At 46.8% G+C, this 23,578-nt stretch overlaps 1 protein-coding gene across 4 annotated transcripts in view; it reads left to right on the forward strand.

Annotated features, from left to right (window-relative positions):
• Positions 1-1,466: 1,466 nt before the first annotated feature.
• The window catches only part of KCNC1 (potassium voltage-gated channel subfamily C member 1), a 261,907-nt gene continuing 239,795 nt past the window's right edge, over positions 1,467-23,578 (forward strand). For all 4 annotated transcript variants that reach the window (XM_077453715.1, XM_077453716.1, XM_077453717.1 and 1 more), the window contains exon 1: positions 1,467-3,114. In XM_077453715.1, coding sequence (XP_077309841.1) covers positions 2,545-3,114 — 570 coding nt within the window. In that variant the 5' untranslated portion in view covers positions 1,467-2,544. The remainder of the gene's footprint in view (positions 3,115-23,578) is intronic.

A 23,578-nucleotide genomic window follows, 5' to 3' on the forward strand; every position in this document is an offset into this window, starting at 1 on the left:
TAATCCAGAACCCCACATTGCTCACCAATGGACACATAGCCACCTGAACAGAGCAACACTGGATGGGCAGGCAGACAGTACAGAACCCCACTGCTAACCTATGGCTCCATTGCCCTCTGGATGGGCAGATGATTTAATTGATCAGTTTGGAGAAGCGATAATAATGCCAGTCCAGATATATTGAGGTTCACCTTTCTGTGATCACTGATGGATGGATATTCTTCTATATTCAGCATGAAGGATGAAGGAACCTTTACTGATTACAGTCAGAGATGTCCCCCCGCCCCCATATAGAGAGAACAATCAGCTCCCCCAGACAGATAATACCCCCCCCATATAGAGAGAACAATCAGCTCCCCCAGACAGATAATACCCCCCCCCCCATATAGAGAGAACAATCAGCTCCCCCAGACAGATAATACCCCCCCCCCCCATATAGAGAGAACAATCAGCTCTCCCAGACAGATAATACCCCCCCATATAGAGAGAACAACCAGCTCCCCGAGACAGATAATACCCCCCCCCCATATAGAGAGAACAATCAGCTCCCCCAGACAGATAATACCCCCCCCCCATATAGAGAGAACAATCAGCTCCTCCAGACAGATAATACCCCCCCCCCATATAGAGAGAACAATCAGCTCCTCCAGACAGATAATACCCCCCCCCCCCCATATAGAGAGAACAATCAGCTCTCCCAGACAGATAATACCCCCCCATATAGAGAGAACAACCAGCTCCCCGAGACAGATAATACCCCCCCCCCATATAGAGAGAACAATCAGCTCCCCCAGACAGATAATACCCCCCCCCATATAGAGAGAACAACCAGCTCCCCCAGACAGATAATACCCCCCCCCCATATAGAGAGAACAACTAGCTCCCCGAGACAGATAATACCCCCCCCCCATATAGAGAGAACAATCAGCTCCCCCAGACAGATAATACCCCCCCCCCCCCACCTCCCATATAGCGAGAACAATCAGCTCCCCCAGACAGATAATACCCCCCCCCCCCCCATATAGAGAGAACAACAATCAGCTCCCCCAGACAGATAATACCCCCCCCCCCATATAGAGAGAACAACAATCAGCTCCCCCAGACAAATAATACCCCCCCCCCCCCATATAGAGAGAACAATCAGCTCCCCCAGACAGATAATACCCCCCCATATAGAGAGAACAACCAGCTCCCCGAGACAGATAATACCCCCCCCCCCATATAGAGAGAACAATCAGCTCCCCCAGACAGATAATACCCCCCCCCCCCATATAGAGAGAACAATCAGCTCCCCCAGACAGATAATACCCCCCCCCCCCCATATAGAGAGAACAATCAGCTCCCCCAGACAGATAATACCCCCCCCCCCCCCCCCCCATGTGATGATAGGGCTGTGACAAGGCAGCACTAGGACCCCAGCAAATGTGCATTTCTAGGAAGACATTGCGCCTGCGCACTCTGTTGCTCAGAGCTTTCTCCTCCAGCTGCAGCGCTATCTCCTGCTCTGTGATCGGGAGAAACATACCGAACAATACCGTGACCGGGAGCTGTCCCTTCAGCACCATCCAGAACAATAATGTGACCGGGAGCTGTCCCTTCAGCACCATACAGAACAATAATGTGACCGGGAGCTGTCCCTTCAGCACCATACAGAACAATAATGTGACCGGGAGCTGTCCCTTCAGCACCATAGACCGGGAGCTGTCCCTTCAGCACCATAGACCGGAGAGCTATCCCTTCAGCAGCACATCTGGGGGTACAAGGACGGGAGAGCTGTCCCTTCAGCACCACATCTGGGGGTACAAGGATTGGAGAGGTGTCCCTTCAGCACCACATCTGGGGGTACAAGGATTGGAGAGGTGTCCCTTCAGCACCACATCTGGGGGTACAAGGATTGGAGAGGTGTCCCTTCAGCACCACATCTGGGGGTACAAGGATTGGAGAGGTGTCCCTTCAGCACCACATCTGGGGGTACAAGGATTGGAGAGGTGTCCCTTCAGCACCACATCTGGGGGTACAAGGATTAAAGAGGTGTCCCTTCAGCACCACATCTGGGGGTACAAGGACCGGAGAGGTGTCCCTTCAGCAGCACATCTGGGGGTACAAGGACCGGAGAGGTGTCCCTTCAGCAGCACATCTGGGGGTACAAGGACCGGAGAGGTGTCCCTTCAGCACCACATCTGGGGGTACAAGGACCGGAGAGGTGTCCCTTCAGCAGCACATCTGGGGGTGAAAAGACTGGAGAGCTGTCCCTTCAGCACCACATCTGGGGGTACAAGGACCGGAGAGGTGTCCCTTCAGCACCACATCTGGGGGTGAAAAGACTGGAGAGCTGTCCCTTCAGCACCACATCTGGAGATGATGTGACTGGGAAGTGGTCCCTTGGGGGGGGTTTGATGTGACTGAAGGAGATTTGTTTGGAGGTGTGATGTGGATGGAGAGACTGGTCGTTCAGCAATAGCTGCACATCAGGATGGCATGGCAAGAAAACTGAGTTGTCAATAGCACCCACTCTGGGACAGATGAGTGCCCCTTACACCCGTCATGGGCCAAGGAGACGAGACAGACCGGATCGTGATCAACGTAGGAGGAACACGACACCAGACCTATCGTAGCACCCTCCGCACTCTACCAGGCACCAGGCTAGCATGGTTGGCAGAGCCTGATGCCCACAGCCACTTTGACTATGACCCTCGGACTGATGAGTTCTTCTTTGATCGCCATCCTGGGGTTTTTGCCCACATACTTAATTATTACCGAACTGGAAAGCTGCACTGCCCAGCAGATGTATGTGGCCCTCTGTATGAGGAGGAGTTGGCATTCTGGGGCATCGATGAAACAGATGTAGAGCCCTGCTGCTGGATGACCTACAGGCAGCACCGGGAGGCAGAGGAGGCTCTGGACAGTTTTGGTGGAGGTCCAGTGGAAAGCAGTGTAGAAGAGGGTGATGTGGATGGCACTGGTGACTCAGGGGATGGAGAAGAAGAGTTAGAGATGACCAAGAGATTGGCCCTTAGTGACTCTCCTGATGGTAAACCTGGAGGCTTCTGGAGAAGGTGGCAGCCACGGATTTGGGCCCTTTTTGAAGACCCTTACTCATCTAGATTTGCCAGGGTAAGTTGCAGTGCCCATAATGTGCCCCATCCCTTGCCCATTCTGTAATGTATGATTGATTCAGACTTTTACTGGAGCCACAATGGCTGCTGGAAACATGTATGGCTTTCTCCACTCAGTAAGTGAGTGATTGAGGGGGAGGATAATGACTTTGTTATGTCTCTGCAACCTTCAGGCTCCGCTGACCGCTGCTCATCATCAGGTGTCACTCAACGCAATTGTGGAGGTGGGCGGGGGGGGGGGGGGACAAGGGGGGGTTCAGACTGTATACTTTAGGGGAAGCAAGAGGGTGAACAGAACTGCATTTAACTTGTGGTTTGAAGTACTAGGTGGATCGGAGGTGTAGGGGTAGTGCCAAGGGAGAGTTGGGGGTACACAGTCCTCAGAGGAACTTAGGGGTGAAAGTACTAAGGGAGAGCTTGGGGTGCACAATATCAGGTAGGTACGGAAGAGTTATCTTAGCGAAGCCGATACTAAATGCCATCATTCTTTGCCTGCAAGTTCGCCATCAGCTGAACAGGTGCTGTCTGCATGGCTTGCTACCAAATCACTGTTTGCCACAATGACACTAACAATGCTCTTCCCAATGAGAACACAGGTGACAGAAGATGATTTAAGTCACTTTGTATTATACAGAACTTACTGGTACTGATAGCTTCTATGCTGGTCCTGGTTTCACAGCTGGCAGCTGCTGAAGATAATCAACAACCTTGCTGAAGGTTATTCCTTGCTGCCAGTCAATGACAAGCAGCCTGCACAGCCCTTTTCCATGTCTCAGTAAGGGGGCAGAGCCACGGAGGGGCAAAGTGTCTTCTGCCTTTGAGAAGAGTATCACAGCAGCAGCAGGTTATCCTTTCCACACAATCTAAGACTAGCTGCAAGGAGGTCAGGGGTGACATGTGGTTCGTCCCCACATACAGTATCTCATAATAGCTTTTGTAGCATTGTAACATTTTTCCACTGCAGGTAAAATAGAACAGGGCTGCTGAAGGTAGAAAATACCTGCCAAAAAGAGTATACAAGTATCCAGTACCTAGATACAATATTCAGTGCCCTAGTAAAGAAAATTCCGGTCTCAAAAACCTATAGCACTGACAGAGAGGATATGCATGTTTTCAGTAGAGTGAGAGCATGTAGGCCCTCGGTAGCTAGAGAGAAATTCTACAAATCACCAGTATCCAGATTTAGAACATAAATTGACCAGATGGAGGACATAGAAGTCTCCCCTAGCTGAATAGAGAACATACACGTCTCCACTGGCGTAGCCGTATGGAGAACATACACGTGTCCACTAGCCAGAGGGAGAACATACGCGTCTCCACCGGCTGGATGGAGAACATACATGTCTCCACTAGCCAGAAGGAGAACATAAGCGTCTCCACCGGCCGGACGGAGAACATGCACGTCTCCACTGGCCGGACGGAGAACATGCGCGTCTCCACCGGCCGGACGGAGAACATGCGCGTCTCCACCGGCCGGACGGAGAACATACGCGTCTCCTCTGGCCGGACGGAGAACATACGCGTCTCCACCGGGCGAACGGAGAACATACGTGTCTCCACCTGCTTGACGGAGAACATACGAGTCTCCATTGGCTGGACGGAGAACATACGAGTCTCCATTGGCTGGACGGAGAACATACGCGTCTCCACCGGCTGGACGGAGAACATACGCGTCTCCACCGGCGGGACGGAGAACATACGCGTCTCCACCGGCTGGACGGAGAACATACGCGTCTCCACCGGCTGGACGGAGAACATACGCGTCTCCACCGGCTGGACGGAGAACATACGCGTCTCCACCGGCTGGACGGAGAACATACGCGTCTCCATCGGCTGGACGGAGAACATACGCGACTCCACCGGCTGGACGGAGAACATACGCGTCTCCACCGGCTGGACGGAGAACATACGCGTCTCCCCCGGCTGGACGGAGAACATACGCGTCTCCCCCGGCTGGACGGAGAACATACGCGTCTCCACCGGCTGGACCGAGAACATACGCGTCTCCACCGGCTGGACAGAGAACATACGCGTCTCCACCGGCTGGACCGAGAACATACGCGTCTCCACCGGCTGGACCGAGAACATACGCGTCTCCATCGGCTGGACGGAGAACATACGCGTCTCCACCGGCTGGACGGAGAACATACGCGTCTCCACCGGCTGGAAGGAGAACATACACGTCTCCACCGGCTGGACGGAGAACATACGCGTCTCCACCGGCTGGACGGAGAACATACGCGTCTCCACCGGCTGGACGGAGAACATACGCGTCTCCACCGGTGGGATGGAGAACATACGCGTCTCCACCGGCTGGACGGAGAACATACGCGTCTCCATCGGCTGGACGGAGAACATACGCGTCTTCACCGGCTGGACGGAGAACATACGCGTCTCCACCGGCGGGACGGAGAACATACGCATCTCCACCGGCTGGACGGAGAACATACGCGTCTCCATCGGCTGGACGGAGAACATACGTGTCTCCACTGGCTGGAAGGAGAACATATGTGTCTTCACCGGCTGGACAGAGAACATACACGTCTCCATTAGTTGGAAGAAGAACATACAAGTCTCTGCTAGTTGGACGGAGAACACGCAAGCCTCCACTAGTTGAATGGAGAACACGCAAGTCTCCACTAACTGAATGGAGAACACGCAAGTCCCCACTAACTGAATGGGGAACACGCAAGTCCCCACTAACTGGATAGGGAACATACAAGTCTCTATTACAAACATTTATTTGATAAAAAGTGGTGTCCAATCTTAGTTACATTTGGAGGATGTTTGACAGAAACGGAGCATATGGCAATGTGAGGCTTATAGAGCCCTTTTGGGGAAGGAGAGTATTGCAATTAGAGCACTGAAATAGTAATTTTACATATGGAAGAAGTCTGTGCATCAGGAGCTTCTGCCATTATATATGGGTTATCCAGCAAACCCTTCCTAGATAACCCACACTCTGGTTTATTTATATTTGAGTTAGTGAATTAAAGCGGACCTAAAGTCAGGAAACCTTAATAGTAAGACGATACATTTGTAAATTATGTAGCATTGACAGTGAACATTCTGAAGCTGCTGTTTTGCCCAAATCCACCTTTCCATTCATTCTTCAGCAACGAGTGGCTGTGAAGCAGCATCCATGTTAGAGAGGAGCAAGCGATGATAGTGCGGATTGTTGTGTTCTAGGTCCCTCTCCATGATGGTACAATCAATGTAATCAGTGATCAGAGACAGGAGTGGGCTGGATATGGCTCTGATTATGTCAGTCCTAATAAGCTCCTCTGAGGATGGAAAAATGGAGGGTGCCTAGGCACTGTCACAGTGTGGAACCCCTCCCCCGACATGAAGATTTCACTACTTTACTGTAAACTGTTATAATGTATCTCCGTCAGACAAATGAATAGAAGAGGTTTTTCTAGCGCGGTGCCGTGCTCCATCTTCCTCCAGACAATGATATTGTCTATGTTATGTATTCTGCTCCATCGAGGAATCTTTTAAATACTGGAAGTGTCCTTCTAGTTTGGATCAGAAATGGTTGGAAAGCAATTGAACCCAACTGCCTTCCCAGAATCCTCTCTGCCTGTGGCTTGTATTCTTAGGTCTCTGCTTGTTTCTTCTTTCTTGTGAATTAACTCAGAAGAAGTTTTCTGGATAAATAGGAGCCCCTTTCTTCTCTTCAACCAATGGTAGACCATGAGAGCTGATCAATCATCCACCTGATGAAGCACCACGTATCAGGTGTGACCGACTAAACACAGCCAGGACACCTAATGTACTATATATATATATATATACACAGGAAATTTACCATACGCTGCACCCATACACAATATACACAGATCACGTACATCACTAATCCCCCAAATATACACATCATATACATCACCGAACCCTCATATACACAGATCATATACATCACTGATCCCCCATATACACACATCATATACATCACTGATCCCTCATATACACACATCATATACATCACCAATCCCTCATATACACAGATCATATACATCACCGATCCCCCATATACACACATCATATACATCACCGATCCCTCATATACACAGATCATATACATCACCGATCCCCCATATACACACATAATATACATCACCGATCCCCCATATACACACATCATATACATCACCGATCCCCCATATACACAGATCATATACATCACCGATCCCCCCATATACACACATAATATACATCACCGATCCCCCATATACACACATCATATACATCACCGATCCCCTATATACACACATCATATACATCACTGATCCCCCATATACACACATCATATACATCACCGATCCCCTATATACACACATCATATACATCACTGATCCCCCATATACACACATCATATACATCACCGATCCCCCATATACACACCGTATCTGACAAAAGTAAGTACACCCCTCAGTGACATTTCTTCTCTCTTTTCATGTGACAACACTGAAGAAATGACACTTGTCTACAATGTAAAGTAGTGAGTGTACAGCTTGTATAACAGTGTAAATTTCCTGTCCCCTCAAAATAACTCAACACACAGCCATTAATGTCTAAACCGCTGGCAACAAAAGTCAGTACACCCCTAAGTGAAAATCTCCAAATTGGGCCCAATTAGCCATTTTCCCTCCCCTACGTCATGTAACTCGTTATGCCATGTACACACGATCAGACTATCAGAGTCCGCTGGACAATCCGCCCGTGTGTGGGCTCCGGCAGACTTTTTTTCCCCAAAAGTCCGGCAGACTTAGAAAGTAGTTTTGACTCAAAAATTGTCTGCCCGGACAATCCGGCCATCTTTGCGCTAGTCCGCCGGGGGTGCTTTGGGGAACGGGGGCCATGCGACCAGTATGGGGGATGACGTGTGTGGGGGCAACCAGGTGAGGAGGACAAAGACAAGTCTGTCTTGTCTACAGTCAGGCATGGTGGTGGGAGTGTCATGGTCTGGAGCTGCATGAGTGCTGCCGGCACTGGGGGGCTACAGATCATTGAGGGGACCATGAATGCCAACATGTACTGTGACATACTGAAACAGAGCATGATCCCCTCCCTTCAGAGACTGGGCCGCAGGGCAGTATTCCAACATGATAACCACCCCAAACACACCTCCAACACCACCACTGCCTTACTAAAGAAGCTGAGGGTGAAGGTGATGGACTGGCCAAGCATGTCTCCAGACCTAAACCCTATTGATCATCTGTGGGACATCTTCAAACGGAAGGTGGAGGAGCGCAAGGTCTACAACATCCACCAGCTCCGTAATGCCATCATGGGGGAGGGGAAGAGGACTGCAGTGACAACCTGTGAAGCTCTGGTGACCTCCATGCCCAAGAGGGTGAAGGCAGTGCTGGAAAATAATTGCGGCCACACAAAATATTGACACTTTGGGCATTTTCACTTAGGGGTGTACTGACTTTTGTTGCCAGCGGTTTAGACATTAATGGCTGTGTGTTGAGTTATTTTGAGGGGACAGGAAATTTACACTGTTATACAAGCTGTACACTCACTACTTTACATTGTAGACAAGTGTCATTTCTTCAGTGTTGTCACATGAAAAGAGAGAAGACATGTCACTGAGGGGTGTACTTACTTTTGTCACATACTGTATTTACTGTACATCACTGACCCCCATATACACAGATAATATCCTGTTTGCAGTGATTATATTACTGAGGATTTGGGGTTGCGTACCCCTAGAAGAGGTATATAGAGTATATACTCGAGGTGTACAGACACATCACTGTGTATTCCTGAGATTTGTCATGAAGCTGACAACGGACTGTTACTGCAGTTTCCATGGTAACAGAGCCTCAGCTGGCAGCGCACGCTCTGATTCCACATTTCTGCAGATTATCCGCACACTGAATTCATATCCATAAATATTCACTGAGCCAGGAGTATATACTGTATACTGCATGGTGTATAGAGGACCATGAGAGGGGAGTATATACTGTATACTATATGGTGTATAGAGGACCATGAGAGGGGAGTATATACTGTATACTGCAAAATATACAAGAGACCGGTATGGGGCATACATTGTATACAGAAGACCGGTATGGGGGATACATTGTATACAGGAGACCGGTATGGGGGATATATTGTATACAGGAGACCGGTATGGATGATACATTGTATACAGGAGACTGGTATGGGGGATACATTGTATACAGGAGACCGGTATGGGGGATACATTGTATACAGGAGACCGGTATGGATGATATATTGTATACAGGAGACCGGTATGGGGGATACATTGTATACAGGAGACCGGTATTGGGGGATACATTGTATAGAGGAGACCGGTATGGATGATATATTGTATACAGGAGACCGGTGTGGATGATATATTGTATACAGGAGACCGGTGTGGATGATATATTGTATACAGGAGACCGGTATGGATGATATATTGTACACAGGAGACCGGTATGGATGATACATTGTATACAGGAGACCGGTATGGGGGATACATTGTATACAGGAGACCAGTATTGGGAATACATTGTATACAGGAGACCAGTATGGGGGATACATTGTATACAGGAGACCGGTATGGATGATATATTGTATACAGGAGACCGGTGTGGATGATATATTGTATACAGGAGACCGGTATGGATGATATATTGTACACAGGAGACCGGTATGGATGATACATTGTATACAGGAGACCGGTATGGGGGATACATTGTATACAGGAGACCAGTATTGGGAATACATTGTATACAGGAGACCAGTATGGGGGATACATTGTATACAGGAGACCGGTATGGATGATATATTGTATACAGGAGACTGGTATGGGGGATACATTGTATACAGGAGACCAGTATGGGGGATACATTGTATGCAGGAGACCAGTATGGGGGATACATTGTATACAGGAGACCAGTATGGGGGATACATTGTATACAGGAGACTGGTATGGATGATATATTGTATACAGAAGACCGGTATGGATGATATGTTGTATACAGAAGACTGGTATGGGGGATATATTGTATACAGAAGACTGGTATGGATGATATATTGTATACAGGAGACCGGTGTGGATGATATATTGTATACAGGAGACTGGTATGGGGGATACATTGTATACAGGAGACCAGTATGGGGGATACAGTGTATACAGGAGACCGGTATCGGGGATACATTGTATACAGGAGACCAGTGGGGATGATATATTGTATACAGGAGACTGGTATGGGGGATACATTGTATACAGGAGACCAGTATGGGGGATACATTGTATACAGGAGACTGGTATGGGGGATACATTGTATACAGAAGACCGGTATGGATGATACATTGTATACAGGAGACCGGTATGGGGGATATATTGTATACAGGAGACCGGTGTGGATGATATATAGTGTACAGGAGACCGGTATGGATGATATATTGTATACAGGAGACCAGTATGGGGGATACATTGTATACAGGAGACCGGTATGGGGGATACATTGTATACAGGAGACGGTATGGATGATATATTGTATACAGGAGACCAGTATGGGGGATACATTGTATACAGGAGACCGGTATTGGGGGATACATTGTATAGAGGAGACCGGTATGGCTGATATATTGTATACAGGAGACCGGTATGGGGAATATATTGTATACAGGAGACCGGTAGGGGGGATATATTGTATACAGGAGACCGGTATGGATGATATATTGTATACAGGAGACCGATACAGGAGACCGGTATGGATGATATATTGTTTACAGGAGACCGGTATGGAGGATATATTGTATACAGGAGACCGGTATGGGGGATACATTGTATACAGGAGATCGGTATGGGGGATACATTGTATACAGGAGACGGGTATGGATGATATATTGTATACAGGAGACGGGTATGGGGGATACATTGTATACAGGAGGCCGGTATGGATGATATATTGTATACAGGAGACTGGTATGGGGGATACATTGTATACAGGAGACCGGTATGGGGGATACCATGTATACAGGAGACCGGTATAGATGATATATTGTATACAGGAGACCGGTGTGGATGATATATTGTATACAGGAGAACAGTGTGGATGATATATTGTATATAGGAGACCGGTATGGATGATATATTGTATATAGGAGACCGGTGTGGATGATATATTGTATACAGGAGACTGGTATGGGGGATACATTGTATACAGGAGACTGGTATGGGGCATACATTGTATACAGGAGACCAGTATGGGGAATACATTGTATACAGGAGACCGGTATGGGGATACATTGTATACAGGAGACCGGTATGGATGATATATTGTATACAGGAGACCGGTATGGTGATACATTGTATACAGGAGACCGGTATGGGGGATACATTGTATACAGGAAACCGGTATGGGGGATACATTGTATACAGGAGACTGGTATGGGGAATACATTGTATACAGGAGACTTGTATGGATGATACATTGTATACCGGAGACCGGTATGGGGGATACATTGTATACAAATGACCAGTATGGATGATATATTGTATACAGGAGACCGGTATGGATGATATATTGTATACAGGAGACCGGTGTGGATGATATATTGTATACAGGAGAACAGTGTGGATGATATATTGTATACAGGAGACCGGTATGGATGATATATTGTATACAGGAGACCGGTATGGATGATATATTGTATACAGGAGACCGGTGTGGATGATATATTGTATACAGGAGAACAGTGTGGATGATATATTGTATACAGGAGACCGGTATGGGGGATACATTGTATACAGGAGACCGGTATGGGGGATACATTGTATACAGGAGACTGGTATGGGGGATACATTGTATACAGGAGACTGGTATGGGGATACATTGTATACAGAAGACCGGTATGGATGATACATTGTATACAGGAGACCGGTATGGGGAATATATTGTATACAGGAGACTGGTATAGATGATACATTGTATACAGGAGACCGGTATGGGGGATACATTGTATACAGGAGACCGGTATGGGGGATACATTGTATACAGGAGACTGGTATGGGGGATACATTGTATACAGGAGACCAGTATGGGGGATACATTGTATACAGGAGACTGGTATGGATGATATATTGTATACAGGAGACCGGTATGTGGGATACATTGTATACAGGAGACTGGTATGGGGGATACATTGTATAGAGGAGACCGGTATGGATGATACATTGTATACAGGAGACCGGTATGGGGGATACATTGTATACAGGAGACCGGTATGGGGGATACATTGTATACAGGAGACTGGTATGGGGGATACATTGTATACAGGAGACCGGTATGGGGGATACATTGTATACAGGAGACCGGTATGGATGATATATTGTATACAGGAGACCGGTATGTGGGATACATTGTATACAGGAGACTGGTATGGGGGATACATTGTATAGAGGAGACCGGTATGGATGATACATTGTATACAGGAGACTGGTATGGGGGATACATTGTATACAGGAGACCGGTATGGGGGATACATTGTATACAGGAGACTGGTTTGGGGGATACATTGTATAGAGGAGACCGGTATGAATGATATATTGTATACAGGTGACCAGTATGGGGGATACATTGTATACAGGAGACTGGTTTGGGGGATACATTGTATAGAGGAGACCGGTATGAATGATATATTGTATACAGGTGACCAGTATGGGGGATACATTGTATACAGGAGACCGGTATGGGGGGTACATTGTATAGAGGAGACCGGTATGGATGATATATTGTATACAGGAGACCAGTATGGGGGATACATTGTATACAGGAGACCGGTATGGGGGATACATTGTATAGAGGAGACCGGTATGGATGATATATTGTATACAGGAGACCAGTATGGGGGATACATTGTATACAGGAGACCGGTATGGGGGGTACATTGTATAGAGGAGACCGGTATGGATGATATATTGTATACAGGAGACCAGTATGGGGGATACATTGTATACAGGAGACTGGCATGGGGGATACATTGTATAGAGGAGACCGGTATGGATGATATATTGTATACAGGAGACCGGTATGGGGGATATATTGTATACAGGAGACTGGTATGGGGGATATATTGTATACAGGAAACCGGTGTGGATGATATATTGTATACAGGAGACCAGTATGGATGATATATTGTATACAGGAGACCGGTATGGGGAATACATTGTATACAGGAGACCGGTATGGATGATATATTGTATACAGGAGACCGGTGTGGATGACATATTGTATACAGGAGAACAGTGTGGATGATATATTGTATACAGGAGACCGGTATGGATGATATATTTTATACAGGAGACCGGTATAGGAGACTGGTATGGGGATATATTGTATACAGGAGACCGGTATGGATGATATATTGTATACAGGAGACCGGTATGGGGGATATATTGTATACAGGAGACTGGTATGGGGGATATATTGTATACAGGAGACCGGTGTGGATGATATATTGTATACAGGAGACCGGTATGGATGATATATTGTATACAGGAGACCGGTATGGGGAATACATTGTATACAGGAGACCGGTATGGATGATATATTGTATACAGGAGACCGGTGTGGATGACATATTGTATACAGGAGAACAGTGTGGATGATATATTGTATACAGGAGACCGGTATGGATGATATATTTTATACAGGAGACCGGTATGGATTATACATTGTATACAGGAGACTGGTATGGGGATATATTGTATACAGGAGACCGGTGTGGATGATATATTGTATACAGGAGACCGGTATGGATGATATATTGTATACAGGAGACCGGTATGGGGAATACATTGTATACAGGAGACCGGTATGGATGATATATTGTATACAGGAGACCGGTGTGGATGACATATTGTATACAGGAGAACAGTGTGGATGATATATTGTATACAGGAGACCGGTATGGATGATATATTGTATACAGGAGACCGGTATGGGGGATACATTGTATACAGGAGACCGGTATGGGGGATACATTGTATAGAGGACACCGGTATGGATGATATATTGTATACAGGAGACCGGTATGGGGGATACAATGTATAGAGGACACCGGTATGGATGATATATTGTATACAGGAGACCGGTATGGATGATATATTGTATACAGGAGAGCGGTATGGGGGATACATTGTATAGAGGAGACCGGTACGGATGATATATAATGTATACAGGAGACCGGTATGGATGATATATTGTATACAGGAGACCGGTATGGATGATATATTGTAAACAGGAGACCGGTACGGATGATATATTGTATACAGGAGACCGGTATGGGGGATACATTGTATACTGGAGACCGGTATGGATGATACATTGTATAGAGGAGACCGGTATGGATGATATATTGTATACAGGAGACCGGTATGGGGGATACATTGTATACAAGAGACCGGTATGGATGATATATTGTATACAGGAGACCGGTATGGATGATATATTGTATACAGGAGACCGGTATGGATGATATTTTGTACACAGGAGACTGGTATGGGGGATACATTGTATACAGGAGACCGGTATGGATGATATATTGTATACAGGAGACCGGTATGGATGATACATTGTATACAGGAGAATGGTATGGGGGATACATTGTATACAGGAGACCGGGATGGGGGATACATTGTATACAGGAGACCGGTATGGATGATATATTGTATACAGGAGACCGGTATGGGGGATACATTGTATACAGGAGACCGGTATGGATGATATATTGTATACAGGAGACCGGTATGGATGATATATTGTATACAGGAGACCGGTATGGATGATATATTGTATACAGGAGACCGGTATGGATGATACATTGTATACAGGAGAATGGTATGGGGGATACATTGTATACAGGAGACCGGGATGGGGGATATATTGTATACAGGAGACCGGTATGGATGATATATTCTATACAAGAGACCGGTATGGGGGATACATTGTATACAGGAGACCGGTATGGATGATATATTGTATACAGGAGACCGGTATGGATGATATATTGTATACAGGAGACCGGTATGGATGATATATTGTATACAGGAGACCGGTATGGATGATATATTCTATACAAGAGACCGGTATGGGGGATATATTGTATACAGGAGACCGGTATGGATGATATATTGTATACAGGAGACCGGTATGGGGGATACATTGTATACAGGAGACCGGTATGGATGATATATTGTATACAGGAGACCGGTATGGGGGATACATTGTATACAGGAGACCGGTATGGATGATATATTGTATACAGGAGACCGGTATGGATGATATATTGTATACAGGAGACCGGTATGGATGATATATTGTATACAGGAGACCGGTATGGATGATATATTGTATACAGGAGACCGGTATGGGGGATACATTGTATACAGGAGACCGGTATGGATGATATATTGTATACAGGAGACCGGTATGGATGATATATTGTATACAGGAGACCGGTATGGATGATACATTGTATACAGGAGAATGGTATGGGGGATACATTGTATACAGGAGACCGGGATGGGGGATATATTGTATACAGGAGACCGGTATGGATGATATATTCTATACAAGAGACCGGTATGGGGGATACATTGTATACAGGAGACCGGTATGGATGATATATTGTATACAGGAGACCGGTATGGATGATATATTGTATACAGGAGACCGGTATGGATGATATATTGTATACAGGAGACCGGTATGGATGATATATTCTATACAAGAGACCGGTATGGGGGATATATTGTATACAGGAGACCGGTATGGATGATATATTGTATACAGGAGACCGGTATGGGGGATACATTGTATACAGGAGACCGGAATGGATGATATATTGTATACAGGAGACCGGTATGGGGGATACATTGTATACAGGAGACCGGTATGGATGATATATTGTATACAGGAGACCGGTATGGATGATATATTGTATACAGGAGACCGGTATGGATGATATATTGTATACAGGAGACCGGTATGGATGATATATTGTATACAGGAGACCGGTATGGGGGATACATTGTATACAGGAGACCGGTATGGATGATATATTGTATACAGGAGACCGGTATGGATGATACATTGTATACAGGAGAATGGTATGGGGGATACATTGTATACAGGAGACCGGGATGGGGGATATATTGTATACAGGAGACCGGTATGGATGATATATTGTATACAGGAGACCGGTATGGGGGATACATTGTATACAGGAGACCGGTATGGATGATATATTGTATACAGGAGACCGGTATGGATGATATATTGTATACAGGAGACCGGTATGGATGATATATTGTATACAGGAGACCGGTATGGATGATATATTGTATACAGGAGACCGGTATGGATGATACATTGTATACAGGAGAATGGTATGGGGGATACATTGTATACAGGAGACCGGGATGGGGGATATATTGTATACAGGAGACCGGTATGGATGATATATTCTATACAAGAGACCGGTATGGGGGATACATTGTATACAGGAGACCGGTATGGATGATATATTGTATACAGGAGACCGGTATGGATGATATATTGTATACAGGAGACCGGTATGGATGATATATTGTATACAGGAGACCGGTATGGATGATATATTCTATACAAGAGACCGGTATGGGGGATACATTGTATACAGGAGACCGGTATGGATGATATATTGTATACAGGAGACCGGTATGGGGGATACATTGTATACAGGAGACCGGTATGGATGATATATTGTATACAGGAGACCGGTATGGATGATATATTGTATACAGGAGACCGGTATGGATGATATATTGTATACAGGAGACCGGTATGGATGATATATTCTATACAAGAGACCGGTATGGGGGATACATTGTATAGAGGAGACCGGTATGGATGATACATTGTATAGAGGAGACCGGTATGGATGATATATTCTATACAAGAGACCGGTATGGGGGATACATTGTATACAGGAGACCGGTATGGATGATATATTGTATACAGGAGACCGGTATGGGGGATACATTGTATAGAGGAGACCGGTATGGGGGATACATTGTATACAGGAGACCGGTATGGATGATATATTGTATACAGGAGACCGGTATGGGGATACATTGTATACAGGAGACCGGTATGGGGGATATATTGTATACAGGAGACCGGTATGGGGGATATATTGTATACAGGAGACTGGTATGGATGATATATTGTATAAAGGAGACCGGTACGGATGATATATTGTATACAGGAGACCGGTACGGATGATATATTGTATACAGGAGACCGGTACGGGTGATATATTGTATACAGGAGACCGGTATGGATGATATATTGTATACAGGAGACCGGTATGGATGATATATTGTATACAGGAGACCAGTATGGATGATATATTGTATACAGGAGACCGGTATGGGGGATACATTGTATAGAGGAGACCAGTATGGATGATATATTGTATACAGGAGACCGGTATGGATGATATATTGTATACAGGAGACCGGTATGGATGATATATTGTATACAAGAGACCGGTACGGATGATATATTGTATACAGGAGACCAGTATGGATGATATATTGTATACAGGAGACCGGTATGGATGATATATTGTATACAGGAGACCGGTATGGATGATATATTGTATACTGGAGACCGGTACGGATGATTTATTGTATACAGGAGACCGGTATGGATGATATATTGTATACAGGAGACCGGTACGGATGATATATTGTATACAGGAGACCGGTATGGAGGATATATTGTATACTGGAGACCGGTATGGATGATATATTGTATACAGGAGACCGGTATGGATGATATATTGTATACAGGAGACCGGTACGGATGATATATTGTATACAGGAGACCGGTATGGATGATATATTGTATACAGGAGACCGGTATGGATGATATGTTGTATACAGGAGACCGGTATGGATGATATATTGTATACAGGAGACCGGTATGGATGATATATTGTATACTGGAGACCGGTACGGATGATATATTGTATACAGGAGACCGGTGTGTATTGTACATGCAATAACTTTCTTGCACCTGAAGTGATTGTACAGACGATCGGGAAACTCTGTAGATATTAGAAATGTGCAGTTCGTTTCGTACGAATTTTCAAAGATTCCTACATTCCAGAGGATCCGAAATACGAATTTCTAAGCTTCCGAATTTTATACAAATACGAAATTTCGTTGCCGAATTTTGGATCCAAATTCCGTTACAACTGAAACGTGATGGGTGTTTTGTTGACCAATCAGAGATTTTCTTTTGCTGAGTGGGGGATGGGAAAATTATGGCAGTGGGATGCTTGTACTGGTAGTCGATGGGAGACTCAGAATCGGACAAAATAGCAATTTTCATTAATTACAATTATTCGTTATGATGAAGTTCAAAACCAGGAAGTCATCACAGCACAGGGATGGGGGGAGGGGCCCCTCATAATGATCACAGCACAGGGATGGGGGGAGCCCCTCATAATGATCACAGCACAGGGATGGTGGGAGCTAGGGTTGCCACCTGTCCAGGATTCACCCGGACAGTTCGGGTTTGGAATCCTGTGTCCGGGTTTCAGTCTGCCTGAAATCCGGACACATTATTTAGACTGGGCTGTGGCTCCCCAAGTAGCTTAGATAATAACACAAGAATCTGTTGCCATTCGGGATCTGCTCTCTGAGGGTAGGTTTGGCATCACTGGGGGGGGCATGATGTTAGTAAGAGCAGTTTGGCCACACCCACTGTTTGCCACAGCGCACTGCATTACCACTTTCCTTAGGGGGCACCCAAAGGTGTCCCAGGTCTTTTATAATCCTATACTACGAAAAAAATGTGCCTTGTGCCGCTAAAGTGTTCGGGTTTGGTTTGAAGAAAAGGTGGCAACCCTAGTGGGAGCCCCTCATAATGATCACAGCACAGGGATGGGGGGAGGGGCCCCTCATAATGATCACAGCACAGGGATGGGGGGGCCTCATAATGATCACAGCACAGGGATGGGGGGAGGGGCCCCTCATAATGATCACAGCACAGGGATGGTGGGAGCCCCTCATAATGATCACAGCACAGGGATGGTGGGAGCCCCTCATAATGATCACAGCACAGGGATGGGGGGGAGGGGCCCCTCATAATGATCACAGCACAGGGATGGGGGGAGCCCCTCATAATGATCACAGCACAGGGATGGTGGGAGCCCCTCATAATGATCACAGCACATGGATGTGCGGAGCCCCTCATAATGATCACAGCACAGGGATGGGGGGAGAGGCCCCTCATAATGATCACAGCACAGGGATGGGGGGAGCCCCTCATAATGATCACAGCACAGGGATGGGGGAGCTCCTCATAATGATCACAGCACAGGGATGGGGGAGCCCCTTTATAATGATCACAGCACAGGGATGGTGGGAGCCCCTTATAATGATCACAGCACAGGGATGGGGGGAGGGGCCCCTCATAATGATCACAGCACAGGGATGGGGGGCCTCATAATGATCACAGCACAGGGATGGGGGGAGGGGCCCCTCATAATGATCACAGCACAGGGATGGTGGGAGCCCCTCATAATGATCACAGCACAGGGATGGGGGGAGGGGCCCCTCATAATGACCACAGCACAGGGATGGTGGGAGCCCCTCATAATGATCACAGCACAGGGATGGGGGGAGCCCCTCATAATGATCACAGCACAGGGATGGTGGGAGCCCCTCATAATGATCACAGCACAGGGATGGGGGGAGCCCCTCATAATGATCACAGCAAAGGGATGGTGGGAGCCCCTCATAATGATCACAGCACAGGGATGGGGGGAGCCCCTCATAATGATCACAGCACAGGGATGGGGGAGGGGCCCCTCATAATGATCACAGCACAGGGATGGTGGGAGCCCCTCATAATGATCACAGCAAAGGGATGGTGGGAGCCCCTCATAATGATCACAGCACAGGGATGGTGGGAGCCCCTCATAATGATCACAGCACAGGGATGGGGGGAGGGGCCCCTCATAATGATCACAGCACAGGGATGGTGGGAGCCCCTCATAATGATCACAGCACAGGGATGGGGGGAGCCCCTTATAATGATCACAGCACAGGGATGGTGGGAGCCCCTCATAATGATCACAGCACAGGGATGGTGGGAGCACCTCATAATTTTGTTTTTGCAAGAGACCCATCTGAATAGTCTGGCCAATATACATCTGGCAAAGAAGGAGTGGAGACGTGGTCCCTCATTTTGGTCTCTTGCGGCCGAGCCTTTCAGCGGGGTTGCAGTCCTTTTTTCTGGTATGGTAACATGCCGGCGGGTAATTGAGGTAGAGATTGGGAGATGCATGGTCTTGGACGTCTGTGTGAGGGGGCAGGACCTGCGCCTTATTAACATCAATGGTCCCCAGATGAAGTGGGACAGGAAATGCCTCTTTACAAAGATTAAGCCTTTTCTTTTTACGGCCCAGCAGGTTATCTTTGGAGGTGATTTCAACACCATTACTAGGCCTAAAGACAGGAGAGGTTTCAGAGATAAGTTGGGCTATGACACCCTTTTTCTCAATGCGATAGTTAGGGAAGCAGGTCTGGTAGATGCGCACATTAAGCATTGCCGAGACAGCACGGGGTTCACTTTTCAGCGAGGTAGTAGTCAGAGTAGGATAGATAGGTTTTTTTTAAAGGGAGACTCTGCTTTTTCGGCACCTGTGTGTCGGGCAGCGGAGTTTTCTGATAACTGTATTCTATCTGTGACTCTGAATGCCTCAGACATGCCACCTAGGGGGAGGGGTATCTGGAGATTGAATTCGGCCCTCCTGGAGGATGAGAGAGTAAGACAATCCTTTGAAGATTTTTTTAGGTAACGATCCTAGACTTTTGCAACAGCAAGTCAGAATGGTGGGAGCTTGTAAAACAGCGGACTGTTGGGCTTTTCAAGGCCATAGGAAGAAAGAAACAGCAAGATAAGTATATCACCTACAAGCGTTTGCGGAGAAAACTTGACCGCCTTGTTTCGAATGGAGGAGATTCTGGGGCGATCTCTGAGGTGAAGCTCCTCCTTAGGAGACATGAATATGACCGGCACGCCTCTTTGGTTCTGGAGAGGGATTACAGGAAATACCATTCACCTGACCTTTACAGAACTATAAACAGAGCGTAGCAGTTAAGACGGTCCATGGCCTGAAGGACAGTACGGGCTCTCTGACGAAGTCTAGGTCAGGGATCCTGGAGGTGGTCAGGTCATACTATGCCGATCTCCTGGGAGGAAGGAACCTTGATCGGACAAGGATGTTGGGTTTTTTGGACCCTACACCAGGACTGGAAAGTAATGTTCCTTTGATGAATTTGACAGATGAAATCACTGCAGATGAGGTAGTCCAGGCTATTGATAAACTGGCCATCAAGAAAACGCCAGGGCCAGATGGGTTGACAGCTGAATTTTATAAATGTTTTAAGACGATCCTGGCTCCCTACCTTGCGGAGGTTTTTAATGGCGGAGGTTTTTAATGGCGGAGGATTCTCTCCCTCCCTTCATGAGGCAATCTGCAGTGATCCTCCTGTCAAAGGGTAAAGATCCTTCGATGATTGAGAATTGGCGCCCCATTAGCCTTCTTAAAGTGGTGTTTCCCCCCCCCAAAAAAAAAAAATATTATGAAAATTCATCATGGACCCTGGGACAGGTAAGTGTCCGATTATTAAAAGTCAGCAGCTGCAGTATTTGTAGCTGACTTTTATTTGTATTTTTTTAAGGGGCACCCCACTTTAATGTCGATAGAAAGATACTGGCAAAGATTTTTTTCTGGCGATTATCGCCAGTGGCAGGCAGTTTGTTATCCCACCACCAGCACTGTTCGGTCCAGGGTAGAAGCACTTTCTCAGCAGTGTTAGCTGTCCGGGAGGCCTTGGAGCGTTGTAGGGCTGCTGGCTGGGGTAAATTTTTGCTGACATTGGATCAGGCTGAGGCCTTTGATAGGGTTAATCATGAGTTCTTATGGCTCCTTCTTGGCAGATATGGCCTGGAGGGGGGTTTCATTGATTGGCTGAAGATTTTGTACAAAGGGGCTGAAAGCTTTCCTCTGGTTAATGGTTGGGTCGGGCAACCCTTTGTGGTCGGCTCGGGTGTGCATCAGGGGTGCCCATTGAGTCCTCTGTTATATGTGTTTGCAATCGACCCCTTCATTAGAAGGCTGGAGAATGGACCATTGTGTGGGGTACCTTTGGGCATCACTGGTGAGCCTCCTTTGAAGGCTGTGGCCTATGCTGATGATGTTTCTGTTTTTGTCTCTGGGACTGGGGAGGCGCAGGAGGTGGTCTCAGTGATAACGCAGTATTCAGAGGCATCAGGTTCAAAGGTCAACCAGGACAAGTGTGAAGCTTTCTGGATGGGCGTGGAAGGTGAGAGCTTTGTTCTCCCGGATGACTTCCCGGAGCACCAGCAAAAAATTAGAGCTCTAGGCATTGAATTTGGCCCAGGTGACTATGGTCAAGCAAATTGGGTGAACAGGCTGGAGAATGCCGATGCCAAGGTGGCAAGCTGGAAAGGTTGGCAGCATTCCTTGAGGGAAAAGGTTGATCTGATCAAGACTTCCAATTTTCCTATATGTCAGTTTTGTTTGCGTTTTGCCAGCTTCTCTCTATACCAGGGTCTATACTTGTTTCTTCCAGCTGTTATGGGGGAACAGAATAAGCCTTGTCAAAAGGAATGTGACTTACCTTTCTAGGCGGGAGGGTGGTCTAGGGATGATCAACCCTGTAGTCTTTTTCTCTCTGATGTTTGTGAAGTACAATCTTGGTAACATGTTGGCAGAGAGACCGCCTGGGTGGGTTGGTATTTTCCAGTCCTGGTTTAGGCCCTTTCTGCGAGACTGGGAAAATGGTGGGCCAGTGAAAAGCCTGAGGGTCAAGCATGATAAGCTCCCGGCTTATGTTGCCCCGTGTTTGAAAATGCTTCGGCAGTGGCAAGTAACGGCAGGAGAAGTCAGATCTCTTCCAAGGAAACTTCTTGAGAAGCGGATCATGAGCTCTGTTTTTTGCGAGCCACTGGCCTTGAGGGATTGCCCAAGCCTGGTTTTGGGGGTGGGTTTGCGGTTGATTAATTTGGAGAGAATCCCAATGAAATTTAGGGATCAGGCTTGGCTTGCCTTTCATGGAAAACTATATGTGAAGGGCAACTTGAAGTTTCTTTCCATGAGTGATCGGGGCTGCCCGAGAGTGGAGTGTGGAGGAGTGGTGGAGTCCATGGATCACTTTCTACTTCAGTGCCCTTTTAATATAGAGGTGTACAAGAGGGTGGGGAGGGCTCTGAGTATACCCTTCCTCCCCCATATGAGTTATGCAGAGTGGGTGTATGGGGCTTTCCAGACTCGTCGGGATTATGATTTAGAAACACTTTTTTTAGTTAGTTTAGTAGTCCGTTATTTCACGTGGAGTGCACGGTGTC

Source organism: Lithobates pipiens, unplaced genomic scaffold (assembly GCF_037356315.1).
Source record: "Lithobates pipiens isolate NorthernLeopardFrog02 unplaced genomic scaffold, aLitPip1_a1.2 Scaffold_24, whole genome shotgun sequence".
Classification (NCBI taxonomy): Eukaryota; Metazoa; Chordata; class Amphibia; order Anura; family Ranidae; genus Lithobates; species Lithobates pipiens.